The sequence below is a fragment of the Poecilia latipinna genome, unplaced genomic scaffold (assembly GCF_001443285.1).
Source record: "Poecilia latipinna isolate Pla-1442-1.1 unplaced genomic scaffold, P_latipinna-1.0 Scaffold3375, whole genome shotgun sequence".
Taxonomy (NCBI): Eukaryota; Metazoa; Chordata; class Actinopteri; order Cyprinodontiformes; family Poeciliidae; genus Poecilia; species Poecilia latipinna.
The window spans coordinates 3,245-21,498 of NW_015115991.1; the positions used below are offsets into that span (position 1 = coordinate 3,245).

The 18,254-nt window shown below is 40.0% G+C and overlaps 2 protein-coding genes across 5 annotated transcripts in view; both read right to left on the reverse strand.

Moving 5' to 3' along the window:
- Positions 1-330: 330 nt before the first annotated feature.
- LOC106940825 (rho GDP-dissociation inhibitor 3-like) lies at positions 331-12,160 on the reverse strand. The gene is made up of 3 exons (XM_015023657.1): positions 11,556-12,160; positions 1,962-2,135; positions 331-709 (listed from the first exon to the last, which is right to left on the reverse strand). Exons 1-3 carry the CDS (start codon positions 11,626-11,628, stop codon positions 552-554), a joined length of 405 nt encoding a protein of 134 aa, XP_014879143.1. The 5' UTR covers positions 11,629-12,160; the 3' UTR covers positions 331-551.
- A 4,076-nt stretch (positions 12,161-16,236) lies between these two features.
- Positions 16,237-18,254, reverse strand: part of clcn7 (chloride channel 7) — a 20,677-nt gene continuing 18,659 nt past the window's right edge. For all 4 annotated transcript variants that reach the window (XM_015023655.1, XM_015023654.1, XM_015023653.1 and 1 more), the window contains 4 exons: positions 18,068-18,127; positions 17,815-17,991; positions 17,652-17,732; positions 16,237-17,373 (listed from right to left, as the gene is read on the reverse strand). In XM_015023655.1, the coding sequence (XP_014879141.1) occupies positions 17,287-17,373; positions 17,652-17,732; positions 17,815-17,991; positions 18,068-18,127 (405 nt within the window). In that variant the 3' untranslated portion in view covers positions 16,237-17,286. The remainder of the gene's footprint in view (positions 17,374-17,651; positions 17,733-17,814; positions 17,992-18,067; positions 18,128-18,254) is intronic.

The following is an 18,254-nucleotide window of genomic DNA, read 5'->3' on the forward strand; positions in this document are numbered from 1 at the left end:
CTGCTCATTCTCACAAACCCAACGTCAGTCTGATCTGGGGAGGATGTTATGCTGCAGCTGAATAATCATTAAACTCAAGCAAAAAATTATTTAGAGGGATAAATATGAAAAGTGTGGTGTACCTTTGCTTTCTTTTCCCTTCTCCCAAACATGTCGGAGAAGGCGCATTAGTCAGACGAGACCAAAGCCAAACATTTTGGTTTACGAACAAAACTTGATGCGTGGCATAAAACTAACACAATAATAAATAAAACTAAACCCGCTATCAATGTGTGGAAGCATTGTGGTGGTAGCATCATGCTGTGGGGGTGGCTCTTCTGAAAGCAAAACATAATTAACATAATAGCCAACCTATATAATGGCCATACATTAAAGGAAAAAAAAACTTTTTTGCAGCTTTAATTGGGAGGCAGAATACAAACACTCAAGAATGTTTTGCAAACTACTTGGAGGTGTTTTTTTTACCTCATAAAATCTCAATAAAATGCATGAAAGAGTTCAGCTGTAAGGGATTCTGCCTCGTCATTTGCCAGTGTGGCTTGTCAACAAGCTTAGATCATTGAGCCAAAAAAAACAACAACAACATTCCAACCCAAAGAGCTGAAGATGAGGAGGACCGGGGTACCTGTGAGATCCATGGTGATTGGTTCAGGAGCATCGTCACACAACAAGATGAGTCTGGTCACTCTGACATTGGGCTCAGTCGGGTCTGGCAGGAACAAGGAAACAAGGTTTGAAGGAGAAAACAGTAGAAAATGAAGCTTTCATTTTAAATAAACCAACAATAGCTTAAAAGACATTTTTGCTTTAATGTTCAGCAATCACTATTTAAATCAGTTTGTTTACAACATGTCCAGTGTTTGTACAAAGACTGAAAAAGCCTAGATTTACAGCTCGACATCTCCTCTCTTTGTTTTTCCATTCTCTGATTTGCAGTGATGCCAGTGGTTGTTTCTGAAATGGACATGTTAAAATAACCCAAATCTAATTCATTTTCATTAATCTTGGTATCAAAATAAAGCTAACACTTCCACCAGAAGCATATCTATCACAGCAGTTGGAGTTTCAGAGAACATGAATATGGAACATGAAATAATTTAGAATTTTTTGTCCCTATATTTAGAGTATAATAAACCTGTTAGAAATATCATAAGGAAATCTACAACTTTTATAAACCATAGATCCACATTCTCTGTGCAAAGATTGATGCAGCTGAGGTAAACTAAAGAGGTTATAGTAAAAACCATTTTGCCTTTGGCAGAGGTTGGCAACTTACTAAACTTATTTTTACATGTCTAAAATTGTTTGTTTTTCATCTAATTATAGTAAAACAATAAAAAATTGTTATATTTGACCCCAATTGAAGTGAAAGTATTGGGAATCCAGTGTAAAAAATATAGAAAAATTAAAACAAATTTATTCACAAAAAACAAAATCCGATTGGACAAAAAAATCGGAATTGAGTCACTTCAGGTTGCAGTGTGAAGGCAGCCTTAGATGAAGGTTCCTTATGGCTCAAACTCAAAATGCTAAAATGCTTTTTATCAGCTTTTATCCAAGAATCTGACGTTTCTATGGATACCACAATGTGTCTATGTTTAATTGAGTGGTGGTCCAAAAGTTCAAATGTACGCCCATTTTCTGGGGAGAAGATGTACAGCTTGACTTCTCTGCTCGTCTTTGTCTTTCCATTCTCTGATTCCCAGTAACGCTGGCTGAATGCAGAGCTGCGTGCAGGAGGTCGTTTTGTGTTGCAGCCATTAAGGATCCGCTATCGCAGCCTGCTGGTTCCCGGGTTAGAGATGCTGAGGCGAGCAGGTCTGGTGTTGCATTGTGTGTGTGTGTGCGTGTGAGTTATGCCCAGAGCAATTACCCTGTAGTGAGGGAATATTTTTTATGAAGTCTGCAGTAAAGCCGGACACCAGAGTAAACAACAGGTTTACGCAAAGAGGCTCGCTAACCTGGACTCACTGCCTCTGGGCCCAGCAGGGTCTGCTTGTACTTCACCAGACTTTCATCGTCTTTGTCCATTTCCTGGATCTCCTGCAGCGACTTCTGAGCCGGGGGATTGTAGTTCAGGTTCCTGTCCTCATCTTCCTCCTCGATGGCCAAATTACTCTTGTCAGCCAGTAGACCTTTGAAGATGGCAGGAGGATCAATTACATTGTATATTTTAACAGTTGGCTTATTATTATCAATGAATCCGCGTGTGCTTCCATATTTTATTTTAATTTTTTATACATAGAGTAGAACAGAAACTCTAGAAGTAAGTAAATATTTTTGTCTCGGCTACAGAGCCTGAACAAGCCCAAATGAAGCAAACTATTGGCTCCTTTCTGGTTTATCGCTTCCAGGAGAAACTGAATTCTCAAAGATGTTGCCAAATCCACCACATGGTTGAGGAAAACCAACATAGTTTAAAGATTGTAACGAAAATAGTAAGAACCAATTTGTTGACATAGCATTTGACAAAAACTGTGATCTGTGGTTATTTCAATACGCTATTGATTGAAAATAAATGTTTTAAAGTGCTTTTTATTCAATAAATATTGTAATTCAAAACACGATCTTTACAGCAAGTGAGTGGCCAAAGTCAATTTTGACATTACCCTAGCAGACCGGCTTTACGCGGTGTGTTAAGTGATCTTGGCTGAACGCTTGCTTTGCTTCATTTTTATACTTTCATTTTATACTTTGGTTTGAGTTTATTCTTGTTTTTTAAAGTGAAAAGCAGCCACGGAAAACCTTTAAGACATTGACAGAAAGTGTAGAGAACCTTTTAATCGAGAACCAATTTAAGCCTCATGTCAAAATCTGGCTTCTTGGAAGCATGGTCAGCAAAAAAATAAATAAATAAAAACAACAACAACAACAAAAAACAACAACAACTGATCCAGTGCCGATAACCACAGACATCTGTGTAGCTCTTGTAGCTCTGCAAGCTACAATTGTAACTCAACGTTCAGCTCCACCTTCTTTCAGGGCCTGAGCAGGTTTGAGAAATGAAATCTAACAGCAGAGCCACTACAACGTGCCCGGGAAATTCTGTTGTTCCTGCAGAAACGTCAATTAGGTCGACATAAATTGTTTTTGACCAAGACGGTGTGATGTCAGCTCAAAGTGCGTACATCGCGGTTCATTAGAGATTCCAGCTGCATGTGCAGAAGCTTAATTATCTGGAGAACAGGAAACGCTCTCTGTGATGTTTCACTGCACTCTAACAGCCCTGTTAACATCCTCCGGTTCTGTTTTGCTGCTCATAATGAGGTGACACTGTGTGAATCACCCCACAGTTGTGTAGAGACGTAATTTGATGAGTTGGGGGAAGGACAAAAAAAAATAAAAAATAAAAAATAAATGTACCGTGAACTCTTCTGGGCTTTACAGCACATAAACCGTCCAGACACAAATACCTGCATTCACAGACATAGACTAGAACAGTGACAAACAATGATGACCATTGTTTCTCTAGCTACGGTGGCCCTGAAGGGCAAACCACTAAACACAACCGCACGTTCAAAAACACAACATTAAGTACAACTCTACAAAACAAGAAAGTACAATTGAGCTAAATTCAAGGCCTCGCGTTCTGGGAAACATCAAATGACATCATAATTGACAGATTAGCACCACAAATCCACTTATTGTTCATTTAGAAAAACAAAAAACAAAACAAAAAAAATCAGAGATGTAGACTACAGGTATCACAGACACACAGAGACACAAAAACCCACCTTCCAAATTGGATATGGGAAGCACATGACTTCATAAATGATTCACTGAGTCTGTATTTACATATCAAACTCTGCAGTTCTCCCCCGCTTCGCAAACACACACATTTACACACACCGCATGCTTCAAACCACTAAGAGTGTGTGTGTGTGTGTTTTTTTCCTTCTTTGAACTCAAGCCTTCTGACCTGAAAATGAGCAAAATCTATTACTGCTCATCTTGAAAGGCAGAGTCTCTCGTCCTTTTGAGTGCTTTGATACTGATTCTTTAAAAAAAAAAAAAAAACAACCGTAAAGGATGAACGTTTTGCCAAATTTTGCAAAATGCAGAGGAAGTTTTTCACCTGGACTCAGAGCAATGAAACAATTTCAACTCCAATCTGGGATTTGATAAAAACTCAATAACGTAATAATCTGATAATAACTTGCCTAAACTTATCTGAGTACTTCTTTAACTTCCCAGTTCTTCTACTGCATCACTCAGCAGACTTGTAAAAATAATCAAGTCAGCAGTTTCTATGATAATGGACACAATAATGTCTCAAAGCACATGGGAAATTATATCATATTTACAAACCAAGACATCGATACTCCTAAAATGAGTGCTGTGGTTATTTCCACGTTATTATTTCCTCTAGCTGCAATCAAAGATAAAAGAATAAAGTAGTGATTATGTTTATCCGTCTTCCCAGTTTTACATAAGCGAATGTTATCTCCCACACATTATTATACAAAAGGTGGAGCCAAGCTGCGATTTTAGCACCACTTCTATGCTAGATTTTACAACAATTATCCATGTGCTGATATTTACAGCTAAACCAATACATTTAGGGAAAAATCAACACGGCAATCTGTTCTGCTTCAGGGGACGTCGCAGAGAGGAGGAAGCACCGCTCAGTTGAGGACAGAAATTTTCACACAAACACAGAATCTCTCAAGCGATTTCCGATTAGAAGTCAAAGATAAAACCGTTCACATTCGGGTTGGGAATGAATTATCCAAGCCGACTCTGTCCTTCCTAGAGTGGCAGGTAATTATTGGTAATAAGGCGAGATAAGCGACCAATTATTTGACTGAACACCAACACATGAAGCTACGGTAACTCAACCGATGTGTAATGAAGGCATGGTTTATTTTTTAAAGTGGTATTTGGAAACGTTTTTAAATTGGCCAGTTATTTCAGCTGAAAAAAAAAAGCTAGAATTTCACCACTTTTCTAACAGTCATTTTATGCCATTCCAAGAAATATCTCTATGTGTGCTACTGTTTTAAATGAGAGAAGAGCTGAGTAGGTAATATGATCAACCTTCAAAAGCTTGGCAGCCATATTGGGTACGAAACTTAAGAGTTTCCCTAAAAAAATGATCAAACCAAGAGGCTGGAGACACTGAGAAAACAGCAGAGGACTGAGTAAAGAGCCCTGAGGGACTCCACACAGCCAAACATCATCTGATCAAAAAGCTTAAATGTGTAGCTAATAGGTCCAAACAGCCAGTTCAACAGCATTATCTCTGCTTTCAAAATCAAAAACTGTTTTCAGAAATCCTCCAAGTAGAAATTGGCAGAAAATATAAACCTGTGATGAAATGTTTGTGATGACGCATGGCTGCTTTCATTTGCCTAAACTCAAAACTTGGATTTGTTAACCATATTCTAAATGCAACTGAGGAAATTTTTTTATTTTTTTTATTTTGTTCATTGTTGTTGTCCGTGACCAGGCTAGCTAACTACTAAGTTGATTAAAGCTGTCAGCTACATGACTATACACTCTAACACAACAGGAATAATTGATGTTGTCCACAGTGATTCTCTGTGTGTGACGGGATCAACAAGACGCAAACCACAAGCAGAAGGTGCAAACTGTCTACACCGTTGCTGTCACCAAGGTTTTAGTGACATGGACACCTTATTATTTTTATCTTGGATTTTAGGATATTTACTTTATCAAAGTTAGCAGTTAAATCAAAAAGCATTTGTCTTCAAAAATCATTAAAACATTAAAAAAATGTTGATTAAGCGACTTAAACTTCAGTTAAGTTGCAAATAAAAATGGCCTCCGATTAGCTGATAATATTATTCTCCACATTGCTTCAGGTATTTGTTAGAAACGTCACCACAGATCTTTTTTTTCTTCCGTCATCACAAAAAGTGGCTTCCACTTCGTGATGTGAAACAGTGTCATAGATGGATTTGCTCAAATCCCACTATAGATATTTCTGCCACTTCTGACTCTGTTGCATTTGTAGGGAAAACAGGCAAAAATAAAAAGAAAACTAAAAATACCAGCTTATCTCGCTTTATTATCCGTCCCTTCCTTCAGTCCTACATTACAGTAAAAGTGCAACATTCAATAAGGGTCATGCACTGCATGTGTTTGCATTTCACATTTTTGATTATTGCCTCTCTTTTTTTTGGATCACTTTCTGCTTGCTTTCTCTCTCTCTCTCTTTTTTCTTATTTCGTTGCCTGGCAACAGCTCAAAGCCAAGATGAGTCCCATTTCTTTCTGTTTTTATCAGGACGGGATTACAGGAACAAGCTTCAGCTTGTTGCAGCTGGAACAGCTGCGTTGCTTTCGGACAAACCTTTAGGATAAACTCCTTTTACAGTTTCCGTCCTGAACCGAGGAGAGGCTAAATGGATCTCAGCGTTTATCAAGAAGGCTGCAAAGAAAGCGGAGATAGTCCTCATTTAAAATTACTCTGGCATCCGTGGGGCATCCTAATAAACAAAAGGTTAAATCCTTCTGTCAGCTCACAAAGTTTAAACGCCTCCTCTTCATCTTTTTGTTTTCGTGATTGCTTTCTGTCAGCCGCCTCCATACCTTAACCCAGATAAGGTTTACCGATTCAGAAAAGCGCCTTTTTTCCCCCCCACCTTCATGTTGGGACTCTGCGGGAGTGTGCATGTGTGTTTGTGCCTTGAGCACTGATGTACTGTTTTATTTTTTTCTTTTATAGTCCTTGGAGTCTCGCTGTCACCGCTCTGCTCTAATACTTTAACGAGACCTCTGAGGAAAGGAAACGCGCGCGCTCGTACACAAAAAGGACACGCGGCGGAAGATAAAGAGGAGGCTTTTAAGGCCTCTGCAAAGCCATTATCAAAGTTTACAATGAAAGAAACGGCAGTAAAGGGAGACTGATGGACGCAGCATTCGGCATCGCAGGAGAATACAAACGTTTTGCGGCCAGAACGACTTTATAATTGATGTGTAACCTGCAGCACATCTGAGGAAATATTCAATCTGTCAACGCTAAAGCCCACCACCACACTGCTGAACAGAAAGAGATGAGATTTTCACTATATTTATACACAGTGGAGGGTTAACGACACACTTAGCTTGAATGCTGTTTTGGAATAAATTGTAACCCTTCAAAGGATAATGTAAGAAATAAATTATGTTTCGTGTGTTTTTTTAATTGAGCAGTTTATTTGGATGCAAAACCAAAACAAACAAGCAAAAATGTTTGGTTCTTGAAAGTTATTTTGCATCTTAAGGAATATGTAATACTTCTGCAGTCATGAACTCAAGCTTCCAAAGCAGATAGATTTCTTTATGCAGATTCACTTATTTAGCATTTTGCATTTTTGTAGATATAGAGGCTTCAGGAACATCAAAATCGTATCAAAAATGATACATTACAATAAGACGTTTCTTTTTTTTTCTCAACTGCAATCACCAAAATTCACCATGAGTCAATTACAATGTAAAAAAAAACAAAAAAACATTTCAAATGTGAGAAATTAAACTTAAGCTAAAAACTTTACAACCTGAGCAATGAAATTATTCTAATATAAAACTATGTGGTGAAATTTTACACCCCAAGAAAAGCGGTAAAGCAAAAATGCTTTTATAGCCTCGTTTTTACACCTTGTTTTATAGCATGCTGAAAACAAATGCTAATGGTGAGAAGCCAGCGTTTGCTTTTTGTCCCGCAGCCGATTCAATACAGATGAAATAGTAAAGACGACATATGCTTTGCAAAAGAACATATTCAGTGTTTGAAATATTTACAATATGTTGGTGGGAGAGGAATTCAGAAAGCTTACTGGTTCCTGCAGTGATCCAAACTGTTCGTACACAAAAAGGACACGCGGCGGCGTTCAATGGTTTGTCAGATTAAAATGTAAATATATATGGACACCTTTTTTTAACTGTTTATAGAGAGAAATAATAACAACAATAATAAAAACATCAACACCTATCAAAAATTTTATTTTTGTAAGTAAGGTGTACCAACATGTCAAAATAGATACAACAACTTTAAATAAATCAGAACCCAACCAGCTGTGCACCCATACATTTGTATTTCAAGGTTTTCCTGTGACTTTGGACTTTCCAAAGTTTGCAGAGAATCTTGTCAGATAATGAAAGGTCAGAAAATGCTTCTAATTAGTTTATTAAAACTGTAGTGGGAAGTGCCTGGAAGTGCACTTCTTCCCATCTCATTGCATGGTAATGCTGTTTTCTCTTTGGATTTTTCCCAGTTAGAGGAACAAGAACGCTCACTGGAGTCAGGTTTTCTGTCTGGGGAAGTCGGAAACCTCCAAGAAAGTCAGAGTTCAGTATCCAACAAGGCTGTGTGTGTGTGTGTGTGTGTACAGAATGCATTTGAGCAACTCTGGATGAACAAATATTTGTTAGATTTTATTTGATTTTCTAGATCCTCGATCCACAGCTGCTACATCTCCTGACTGGAGCAGGTGAGCAGAAGGCCAAGTTTGATGAGCCACTGCATGTTCAATAATTCATAGCAAGACGGATAGTGGTTTTTAATATAAAAAAAAATGAATAAATCATTTAAGGAAACGACCGTCGGATACAAAAGTGAGCTGGTGTAAACATTGTGTGTGGTTTGCAGAACGGTTAAATAATTGATTAGCCCAGTTCTGACTAGCTTTTACCTGAGCTACAACACCATGTTTCTCAAAACTAGAACGTAATACCTGCTAAAAAAAAAAAAAAAAAAAAAAAACGGCAAAAAACCCAACAACCCTGAATTTAATGTTGCTATTCACTCAGCCTGCTTTGACTTGAAGACGATGCCAGTCTTCTGCAATTACCCGTGTTCATGTTGGTGCAACTGAGCCCTTGCGTTCAATCGGCTGCATCGTTGAGCTGAAGGAGGAAACGACTGCTTCCCACAGACACAAGCAGCAGCATGTCCTCAGCTGCTCCGTCGGCCTTGATGAGACAGCAGGTTGTCTAATTGACTGACTTGATTGGTCTCCCGTGTGTGTGTCCGCTCACCCACTCGGCCTCATTTGTCTCGACCAGGTTGACGGAACGGAGAGGAGACAGGAAGCGGATCGGAGGGTGAAGATGAGTGAGGAAAGAGGCAACAAATAAAATAGAGGGAGGATGAGAACAATGGGAAACTGGGCAGGAGAAGATGTCACTCGGTCTGTTTTCAGGGCGTACTGCTGCTGCTGCTGCTGCTGCTGCTGGATGTGGGGGTTTGTGTTTGACAGCTGACAGCATCCGGCAACACACACTCAGTCCTCTGTCTCTGCCAAATGTCCGACGTTTCCCTCTTGCCCACTTTTTCCTTTCTCTTTTTTCATAACCAATTATTCTTTTTGTTGCTGTTTTTACCAAACCTTTCTTAAAGCTCTGCCCCCTCATTCTCTTCATCATTTCGCGTCCTAGTCGTGTCATTTATCTTCAGCTCATATCACCTCCTACGTTCAAATCAAAATCCACTGCTCCCTCTTCTTTTTTTCCCCCCAATTTTTTTTCTCTTGCCAAGTGTCTGTGATGTTATCGGATGATTCAGATCTACAAAAAAAAAACTATTTAAACACTGCAAAGATTGCGGAGATATATGTTTTATCTTTTGCGAGAAAAAGGATTTGAAACAACAATGAAGCATTAGATTTTTTTTCACGTCATTGGTAATCAATGGATGAATAGATCTCCACTAGTCCTCCATTGACTTGCCATGGGCAATGTTTGTACACCCAACTGTAAGTATGTCAGTTGAATTAATTTGCACCAGACATAAACTGATTAAAGCTGTTGCCAATCTGTTCCTGTTCTTAGAACGAATGGTTGGATTTCTAAAATCCTATTTTACGTGTGGAAAAAAATCTGAAGTGAGATTTATGAAACGTAAGTCGCTTATGATGCGCCCCAGTTTCTTATTGTCTATATGCATGAGGACGAATTTCTAGTGTTGGTTTCTTCTGTCGTGACAATTTGAATTGTCAACAGAGACCCATTGTAGCCTCTTCAAGCATTTGGCATGCCGATGTGAGTGAGTCCTCACCAGGGGCAGATACAGAGGGTGTGCATAGTGTAATATGAGATTAAGTAAAAACACAGTTGGCTCATTGCTGCAGAGTTTGTAGATGAAGTTTCGCAGCAATGGTATCTCTAAGTTGTGATTTTCAACAGTAATAGGAGTAGAAAAATGTCAACTTTACCTTATAACACAACGTCTTTAGATGGTTTTTATTTGACAAAGGAAGATAAGGTAAGGAACATTCATTTAAATTGAGCTAATTATTATTTTTTGTGTGGAAATCATACCACTGGCATTGAAACAGCCCCCAGCATTATGCTGCCACCACCATGCTTGGTACTCAAGCACCTTACAATTTATGATCGGGTTCAGTAACAGCTGCATCGTTCATGAATGCCAATTCCCAAATCTGACACAAGGAGACAGCTTGGGTCAGATTAGGTGTTCCGACATAATGTTGATACCAATCATGTACCAAACCCGGTTTTTGGAAAGAACTAAGTAGGCAAATATTGAGATTCTGGAAACCTTGTTGGAGAAGAGTTGTCAGAACTGGCAGCAAAAAGCATGCGATGTAGCTTCAGCTAGCTAAAGCGCATTTATCCAAACATCAACGGGGTTCAATGCATTTATTTGAGCTCGTTTATGTAGTTTTGAGTTGGTGGTAGTTGGGGAACAATTTCCAATTAATAGAGATTTGTGCACCAAATGTTTAATGCTATGATTGATTAAGGTTATTTCATGGTGAGTGCATGCAGGCTTTAATTAGGCATCCTCAAGCTGCATCCTGTTCAAAGCGCACTCCGAGAAAACCAGATGGTGCCATGACATCGCCCTCTCCTTCCACCACCAAGCGAACCAGAGAACCCTCACACCCCCCGCTGTGATCGCACAAAAGGCAGGTGCAGGGGGGAGAAGAAGAGAGCTGAAATTGGATTTACAATCAAAGGGAATTTTAAAATCTACCTCAGTACAAGTTGCAACTTCATCATTCACGACATTCATCTTCCAATTCATTCCCACTTAGACTAATCTGATTCAACAATCTCTCTTCTTCAGATGACCTCAGCTGGGTTTTGGATCGCCCTGCCCACTTTTTTATCTCTCTCTCTCTCTCACTCATGTTTTTAAAGGAGCAAATGTCACAGTGTGTCACGCTACATGTAAGGGGGAACCCCAGCATTATTTCTCCGTCTGCTAATCTCAGGAACTGCTGCAGTATATCACACACACACACACACACACACACACACACACACACACACACACACACACACACACGCGCACACACACACAGCTGCCTTGTGTTGAGTGTGTTGCAGACACAGAAGGAGGGATAACCGCTAGATGTGAGAGCAGATGTTGGTGACATCATTTGACTGCTGCACATGCTGCATCAGCATGCTTACACACACGTTTTCATTATAATATGCAAAGATTTCAAATAGAGTAAAATGAGAGGAGGAAAAAATGAATTAAATTTTGGCAAACATTTAGCTGTCCACACCCTTAAGATGAGCTTATGGAAGCATAAAAGAAAAAGAAAAAAATACTTGAATTTGAGTAACTTATCGCCTCACCTCTGTAGCACATGGTCAACCAGAGCAGCTCCAGCACCTGACCCCCGAACTCACACACGTCCAGACCCAGCATGGCTCCCTCTCTCTCTGCGCTCTGATGAGATAGCCGAACCGGAGAACCGACAGAAAACCTCCACAGGTAGCAGCAAAGTAGGAGAGAAATGGACGGAGGAATCCGAAGAAGTCTCAGCAACAGGGTCAGAGCAGCGTTTCCTCCACTGAGGCAGCAATAAAAAACAAAAATTATATATGTGTGTGTGTGGGTGTGTTAGTAGTTGGAGAGGGTGGAGGTAGAAAGTGAAGAAAAAAAAACTGAGTGTGGGAAACGGCGGCGGTGGAGCAGTGAGGGTATCCTTGGGTGTGGGTGTGGATGTGTGAGTTGGAGAGAGTGAGAAAGGAGGGAGGGAGGGAGGGAGGGAGGATGTAGCAGACATGAGAATCAGCTGGCTCTCTGCTGCTTCCTCTGAAGTTCAGTAGGTGGAGGAATAAGAGATCTGAATCCTTCGTTCTCCAGGATTCGCAATCAGGTGTCATTTTACGTTTAGTTTGAACATTTTTTTCTTGGGAGCAAAGACAGGAGGGCAGATGCGGGTTCTGCCGGCAGATCCGTCTGCAGCTGTGTGTGTGTGTGTGTGTGTGTGTGTGCTGCACTCAGACGCTGGCTATCGATTCGCAGACAAGCAGCGACCCCTCCCCTCCTGCATCCCTCTCTCCGCTCCCCTCAGCCCAGCGACTGCAATGAGCTCATCCTTTACCCCCCTCCTCCTCTGCTCTCTCTCTCTCCACTCCTTGCATTGCTTCCCTTCTTTCTCCACTTCACTCCAAGTCATGCCTTTGTGCACATCTGTTTTTATTCCACTGCTTCTCTTATGCCATCCACCAATCTCTCCTCCTTACATCCATCACTCTAATCTCTGCATCTCTATATTTCCTCTTCTCCATCTCCCTCATGTCCTCTGTGACCACACCCTGACAACATCTACGTCTGTCTCACATTGATTTTTATTTCTCCCCCCCCTTACACTTTGAACATGAAATTTCTTTCTCTGACTTTTTATTCCGTTCTCCTTCCTCCCCGTCGGAGCGTTGAAAGATGCTGCTGTGCTGCTGAATACAAAATGGGGGTCGCTCTCCCCCTCGTTGGCACCCAGACACACTCCTCTTCACACACGTCTGCACACACACGCCTCATTAATTCATCATTCAGAGGTTATCCAGCTGTCATGTAGGATGCCAATGGAGGTAAATTCACCATCTCACTTAAGCTCTGGCAAACAGCAATCAGATGCCGAGCTCATGCGTTTGCCTTAAAACTTTTTTTTTCCCCTCCTATATCGTCATTCTATAAAACCGGAAACTTTTGACGTTATTTTTGGAGGGATTTTATGTGACTGCAAAAAACGAAATGATGTAGAAGTGGGATGTATAGTTGCAGGTGCAACTCTTGGCTGAGATTTCTTCTTTGTGCAAATTCAGTGAGACTGGATGTGAAGATCACGTGACTGGGTCATTATTATTATAATATAATTATGCTTTCGTGTAAGCTAATCCCTCACAGTTGTGGCTGTGTGTTTGTGGGGTTAAAGGTGAAGCTCCGCCTCAGTTTTGATGAGCAAAGATGTGTTAGAAGTTCAGTATTTTATAGCCCTGAAGCCCCGGATGTGTGCGAGGTGAGGGAAGAGATGCGGTGCAGTCATGATGCTGCACTAGATGTATGATCAAAAAGATGAGGAAACTTTTCCACACGGGCTTGAAGGAGAAGTTTATGAAAACGTTGCAGCTCTGTGAACTGATAAGTGGCTGAAAGTTTTTAATTATTTATTGGAGCAAAAGAGCTTTAAATTATGATCAGTGCAAGTAAATATAAGACGGGGGCTTTTCTTTCTCATCAGAAAACACCTGTGTGAACATCAGATTAGTTTAGTCATTAGGATTTTAACCCTTTCATGCATAGTGGTCACTACAGTGGACAGCTGCCTAAAAGCCATTTTCTTGTGCNTCTTGTGGATTTTTATGTTATAAATGCACACAGACCACTGAAGTGGACACTAATGCATCATAAAATACACCATCAACTACTGGCCATCAGCTGCAAGTGCAAGAAATTATTTTACAAAATTGTTTCCCCCTACTTTTTTTATGCCTTAAAAAAATAAAAAAAGGAAAAAAAATCCTGACACAAATGATCATAAATTATGCATGAAAGGGTTAATGTGATTCAAGCAGTGTGTCTAACAAAAGCAAGCTATTGTTCTAATGAACAGCTTTGTGTTGATTGTTTGATTTAATGATATAATTTTATACTGCAACCTAAAAGAGCTCGATGGAGAGGATGGAGACGCCGCATCTGCTCTTCTTCCAGCTCATCTGTTGTTGAATAAAAGCCACTGGTGCCAGAAAAACTTCAACAACAGATGGATGGATGAAAAAGTGGAAATAACAGAACCCCCTTGCTTTGACCATAAGCTGCTTTTATTTAAATATATAAAAGTATAACAGTGGTTCTTTGGGGAATTTAAATCGCTCCTTTCTACTTCCTGTTGCAGGACATTGTAGAAAATGCACAAATGACTCCAACCAGTTCAGATCTTTACTGTTCAGACCAGACCAGATGTGGCATCTGGTTCGGTTATAAAACCTACAGAAATCCCTCCGTCTCCTGGTTCCCAGGCAGTCGGCTGGGGGGAATTTCTCTTAATAAAATTCATCTATTCAGATCAACGTTGTCACCACTGCAGGCTCCTCTCCTCAATGCATCGCCATGGTAACTCCGTCGCCTGAGACAGCACCGCTACCTGTCGTTTCCCAAAGCGAGTTGCCGTCTGATGTCAGAGTCAAAATGTCCTCCAATAAGGCTTGATGATGCAGCACGGAGCTAAGTGTTGTGTTTTGGTTCAGCTTCCTGTTTCCTCCTGAACTCGACAGAAACTTCCAGGTTGGATCGGTCAGGATGAAGGTAGAAGGTACAAACCACTTCACCACAGGATGAACACAAAACAAAACCAATATGTTTTGTAGAGAATTTCATCGTCAAACTGGAGAAAAATCTTCATTTTTTTTCTTACGCAGATTAAACATTTTTGTCCCGTGTAATGTCACACCTCACTACTACACAAATCTGTAGTGCTGAATCTAAATAATCTCAGTCGGATTGAATGAACACGTCTCCATTTCAGAGCGACCGCTCGGTTCCCTGGCGAGCGAAAACCCAGCCGATGCTGTAAAGTGATTACATTCATGTTGCATTATGAAAACGTAAATCAGCCGACCCTGTGGGCCCCGACGGGGGTTATTGAGATCTATAAAACATGTGCTTGAACAGGCCAGCTACAGATGGTGCTATAAATAGTGCCTTAGCGTAAGGGCCCCCCAGGGTTCATCATTTCTCTTTAAAACGCAGACGAAACCCTCAGCTGGATGATTTAGTGGACCACTGTCTTCATGAGACGGCCTCATTTGGGTCAGTAAAGAGTAATAGTTTTGAAATTGTCTTAAAATATCAAATGTTGTGCTGGTTGTTAGTGTGGCGTGTCAAATTAAAGCTGAAGTCAGCTTTAATTTTAACCATGTAGTCATGCTGTGCAAAAAGTTTAAAGGGAAATTGCAGGATTTTTTTTCCTCTTTGGTTCTGGAAAATCCAAAAAGAAGTAGTAGTTGTTGTTTGATCAAACAGCAGCTAAATGAAATATAAATAAACGGAGGAAATTCAGGCCTCCTGCATCGTGATCTCTACCTTAAGGTGGATTCACAAACCGATGTCACATGCAGGTTTAATCTGCATTGATTTGGTGTGGTGTATTTCCATTAGGCTCTACGTGAGCTATGGTAATTGCTTTTTATCTCAAACACACACACACAATCAGAATGTAAGCTATAAATTTTGGGGTGCATGCATAAGCAGCAGCCTAATGGTTTTCTAAGAGCATATAGTGTGAGGAAATGCAGTTCTTTGTTTATGTGGAAAGCACGACTCGACTCATCAATAAGACGAGTCAAAGGCTCCACCCAAGAAACGCATCAAACATTTTGATCTTCACCAGAAAACCCTGCAAGAGAATCACCAGCAAAACCTTAAACACATTAAACTTTGCTGATGCAAGAGGGAAATAATCCAAATTAGACTCAATAAAAAAAATGCAAAATGACATTTTGGAGCAAAGTCTGGACTTAAATCTATCTCAGACACTGCAGTATGAGCATAAACAGCTTCTGTAAAGAATATTGGGTCAAAATTCATCAGTAGTGTTTGATCTCAATTAGGCATTTTATTGTATTAATTCATTCATTTGTGTTTTGTGAAAATGTTAATAAAAACAAGCTGTTTGCTGTAGCAGCTCAACCATCTAAATTTAGGAATCTCACCTAAATTTAGCTGTAAAGCACAATATTACATTAAGTTTGTTATTGAGAACTACATTTAATATTTATGGTCATATTTTCATTGTGAAAAAAAAATGTCAAAAAATATTAAATAACCTGAAGCTTCAACAAATACGTGAGTTAAGACGATGTTAAAATCTTTTCTTCTGTTTCTCAAACGATAAGACAACAGGTGGCTCTTGTGCGCCCTCTGGTGGTTTGATGGGGGCAGAAATAGATAGTTCTTCACAAACATCTCCGTTTCACTTTTTTTGTATTTGCAAGAATTATTATAATTTACTGTCTCCAATAAAAGCAACTTTTATAAAGGATAGATTCCAACTTTATTATTTCACAAAAGGCATTTTTTAGTAGTTATAAAATAGAGCTCAGTAAACATTTTTATGTTCTACACATTAAAAGAAGAAATCAAAGTGGTTTTACAATGAAGTGCACAAAGAATTAATACTGAAAGACTCAGGAAATGCACAAACAGACATTTAAAAATAAATCAAACATTGAATTTTCAGGTTCTGACAATATTCACATAAAGCTTCATGATGCGGATCTTCACATTTAAGTCTTTCACAGAAAAACGGTGAAAGTGAAAATCTTCAGGTGATTTAAAGAAGACGAGTTCTTACCTTTAGCTTTATCTCTCAGTAGTAATGTAATCTGTGCATGTCGAACAGAAAAATAGGCAATAATGGGACATAGAAACATAAGACTTTCGACTTTGCATGAGCCCGGACTTTTCTCTTTAAGTTAAAACAGATCTCTGACATGAATAAATAACATCGTTCTTTCAGTTCAAAACACGCAAAACATCACTCAGGTACAATCATCTGAACTTAAACTAAAAAAAAAAAAAAAAGGATTTCAACTCTGGGATTCAACAGCAGGAGATCCTTCGATGTTAAAGTGATGGAGTGAAAAACAAGACAGACACAAACCTGATTTATGATTTACCCCTTCAGCCAAACTAAACCCGACCCGCGACGCGTTTGGTTACATTTCACCAGAGGGGAGTGGAAATAAAACCTTTTGTATGAACAGCTTCGATTTGAAGTGATCCTGTTGTTTCGATTTAATGTGACCTGAAGCATGATGGGAAAACACGATGATTTAAGTTTAAAAAAAAAATCAGGCAAAAGGAAATAAACCTAACCAAAAACAAGTGAATAATTTTAAAAGTTTTAAACGACAAAACACAATCATTTTGTTTATTTCACACGGGGAGGCGGGAGAGAAATCGCTGTGCTGGAGCACAACGCATCGCTCAAAGCGTGCAGGAAGGCTGGTGGCCTCTGAGGCATCAGGTGTGTTCATGTCCATCAGTGTGTGTGTGTGTGTGTGTGTGTGTGTGTGTGTACTATGTCTGAGCCAAATGGAGCTCCTCCAGTCCGTGTTTACCCACGTGATACCTGGCCAGGTCCTTCCGGGTCACCAGTCCGACCACCTGTGCAGCGATAAAAATCAAGACGTTACATCTGAACGACTGATCTTAGCAATTTAACGTGACAGAGAAACGCTGCATAGTGCAGAGTAGTGAAGACACGGTTTCCTGTATTTAGCACAAAAGCATCCATACTTCCTTTTAACATAAAAATGTACATATGGTCTTTAAAAATCATCATTTCCCTTATGCTCCATAATCATTTATTCTTTGTGTTGCTCTAAAATCCCAGTAAAATGCTGATGTGAAAAGGCTCAGATTAAAACACTCAACACACTTACTCTGTTATCATCGTCCACCACCACTAGATGTCTGAGTCCGAGCGCTCTGAACAGCTTGAACACGCGAGGAAGCGACGTGTCCTGCAAATGAAGGACTTCAGGTCAGGATTTATATTCACACACATAAGCTTGAGAAGATGAACGAGGGCGGCGTGTTCCTCGCCTGTGGAACGGTGTAGGGAGTCGGGTTCATAAACTCGGTGAGGTCCATCATGCACTCTCTCTCGTCCTGAGAGACGTGGATGCTCTGGATTGGGGGGAACCTGGGGTAGGCGTCCCTGAAATCCTTCAGCTGGAGCTTCCTCTGAGTGAGCCGGGAGCGGGCGAGCTCCACAAACACCTGGCAAAAGACGAATCACAGGAAATTTATCTTGCGCCTTATTCTCTGCACAACGACATGAGTCTCTGACTTTTACCTTGTGCTTGAGGAGAACGATGAGCTGAGAGCGGAGTATGAGGCCGCAGAGTTTAGCTGGCTGGAAGACACAATTTGTAACTTATAATTCAGCATCTCAGGGTTTCAACAACTGAAAGTTAAGACTTTTTAACATAATTCTGAACAAAATATAAGACCTGTGTCATGTCAGAAATGTACAAAATAAA

Excerpts from the sequence above, each read along its gene's own strand:
- LOC106940825 (XM_015023657.1), bottom strand. The coding sequence starts at position 11,628 with ATGCTGGGTCTGGACGTGTGTGAGTTCGGGGGTCAGGTGCTGGAGCTG. Across the intron at positions 2,136-11,555 it reads GTTGACCATGTGCTACAGAG|GTCTACTGGCTGACAAGAGT; the intron begins GTGAGGCGATAA and ends CCATCTTCAAAG. Across the intron at positions 710-1,961 it reads CCCAGAGGCAGTGAGTCCAG|ACCCGACTGAGCCCAATGTC; the intron begins GTTAGCGAGCCT and ends TGTTCCTGCCAG.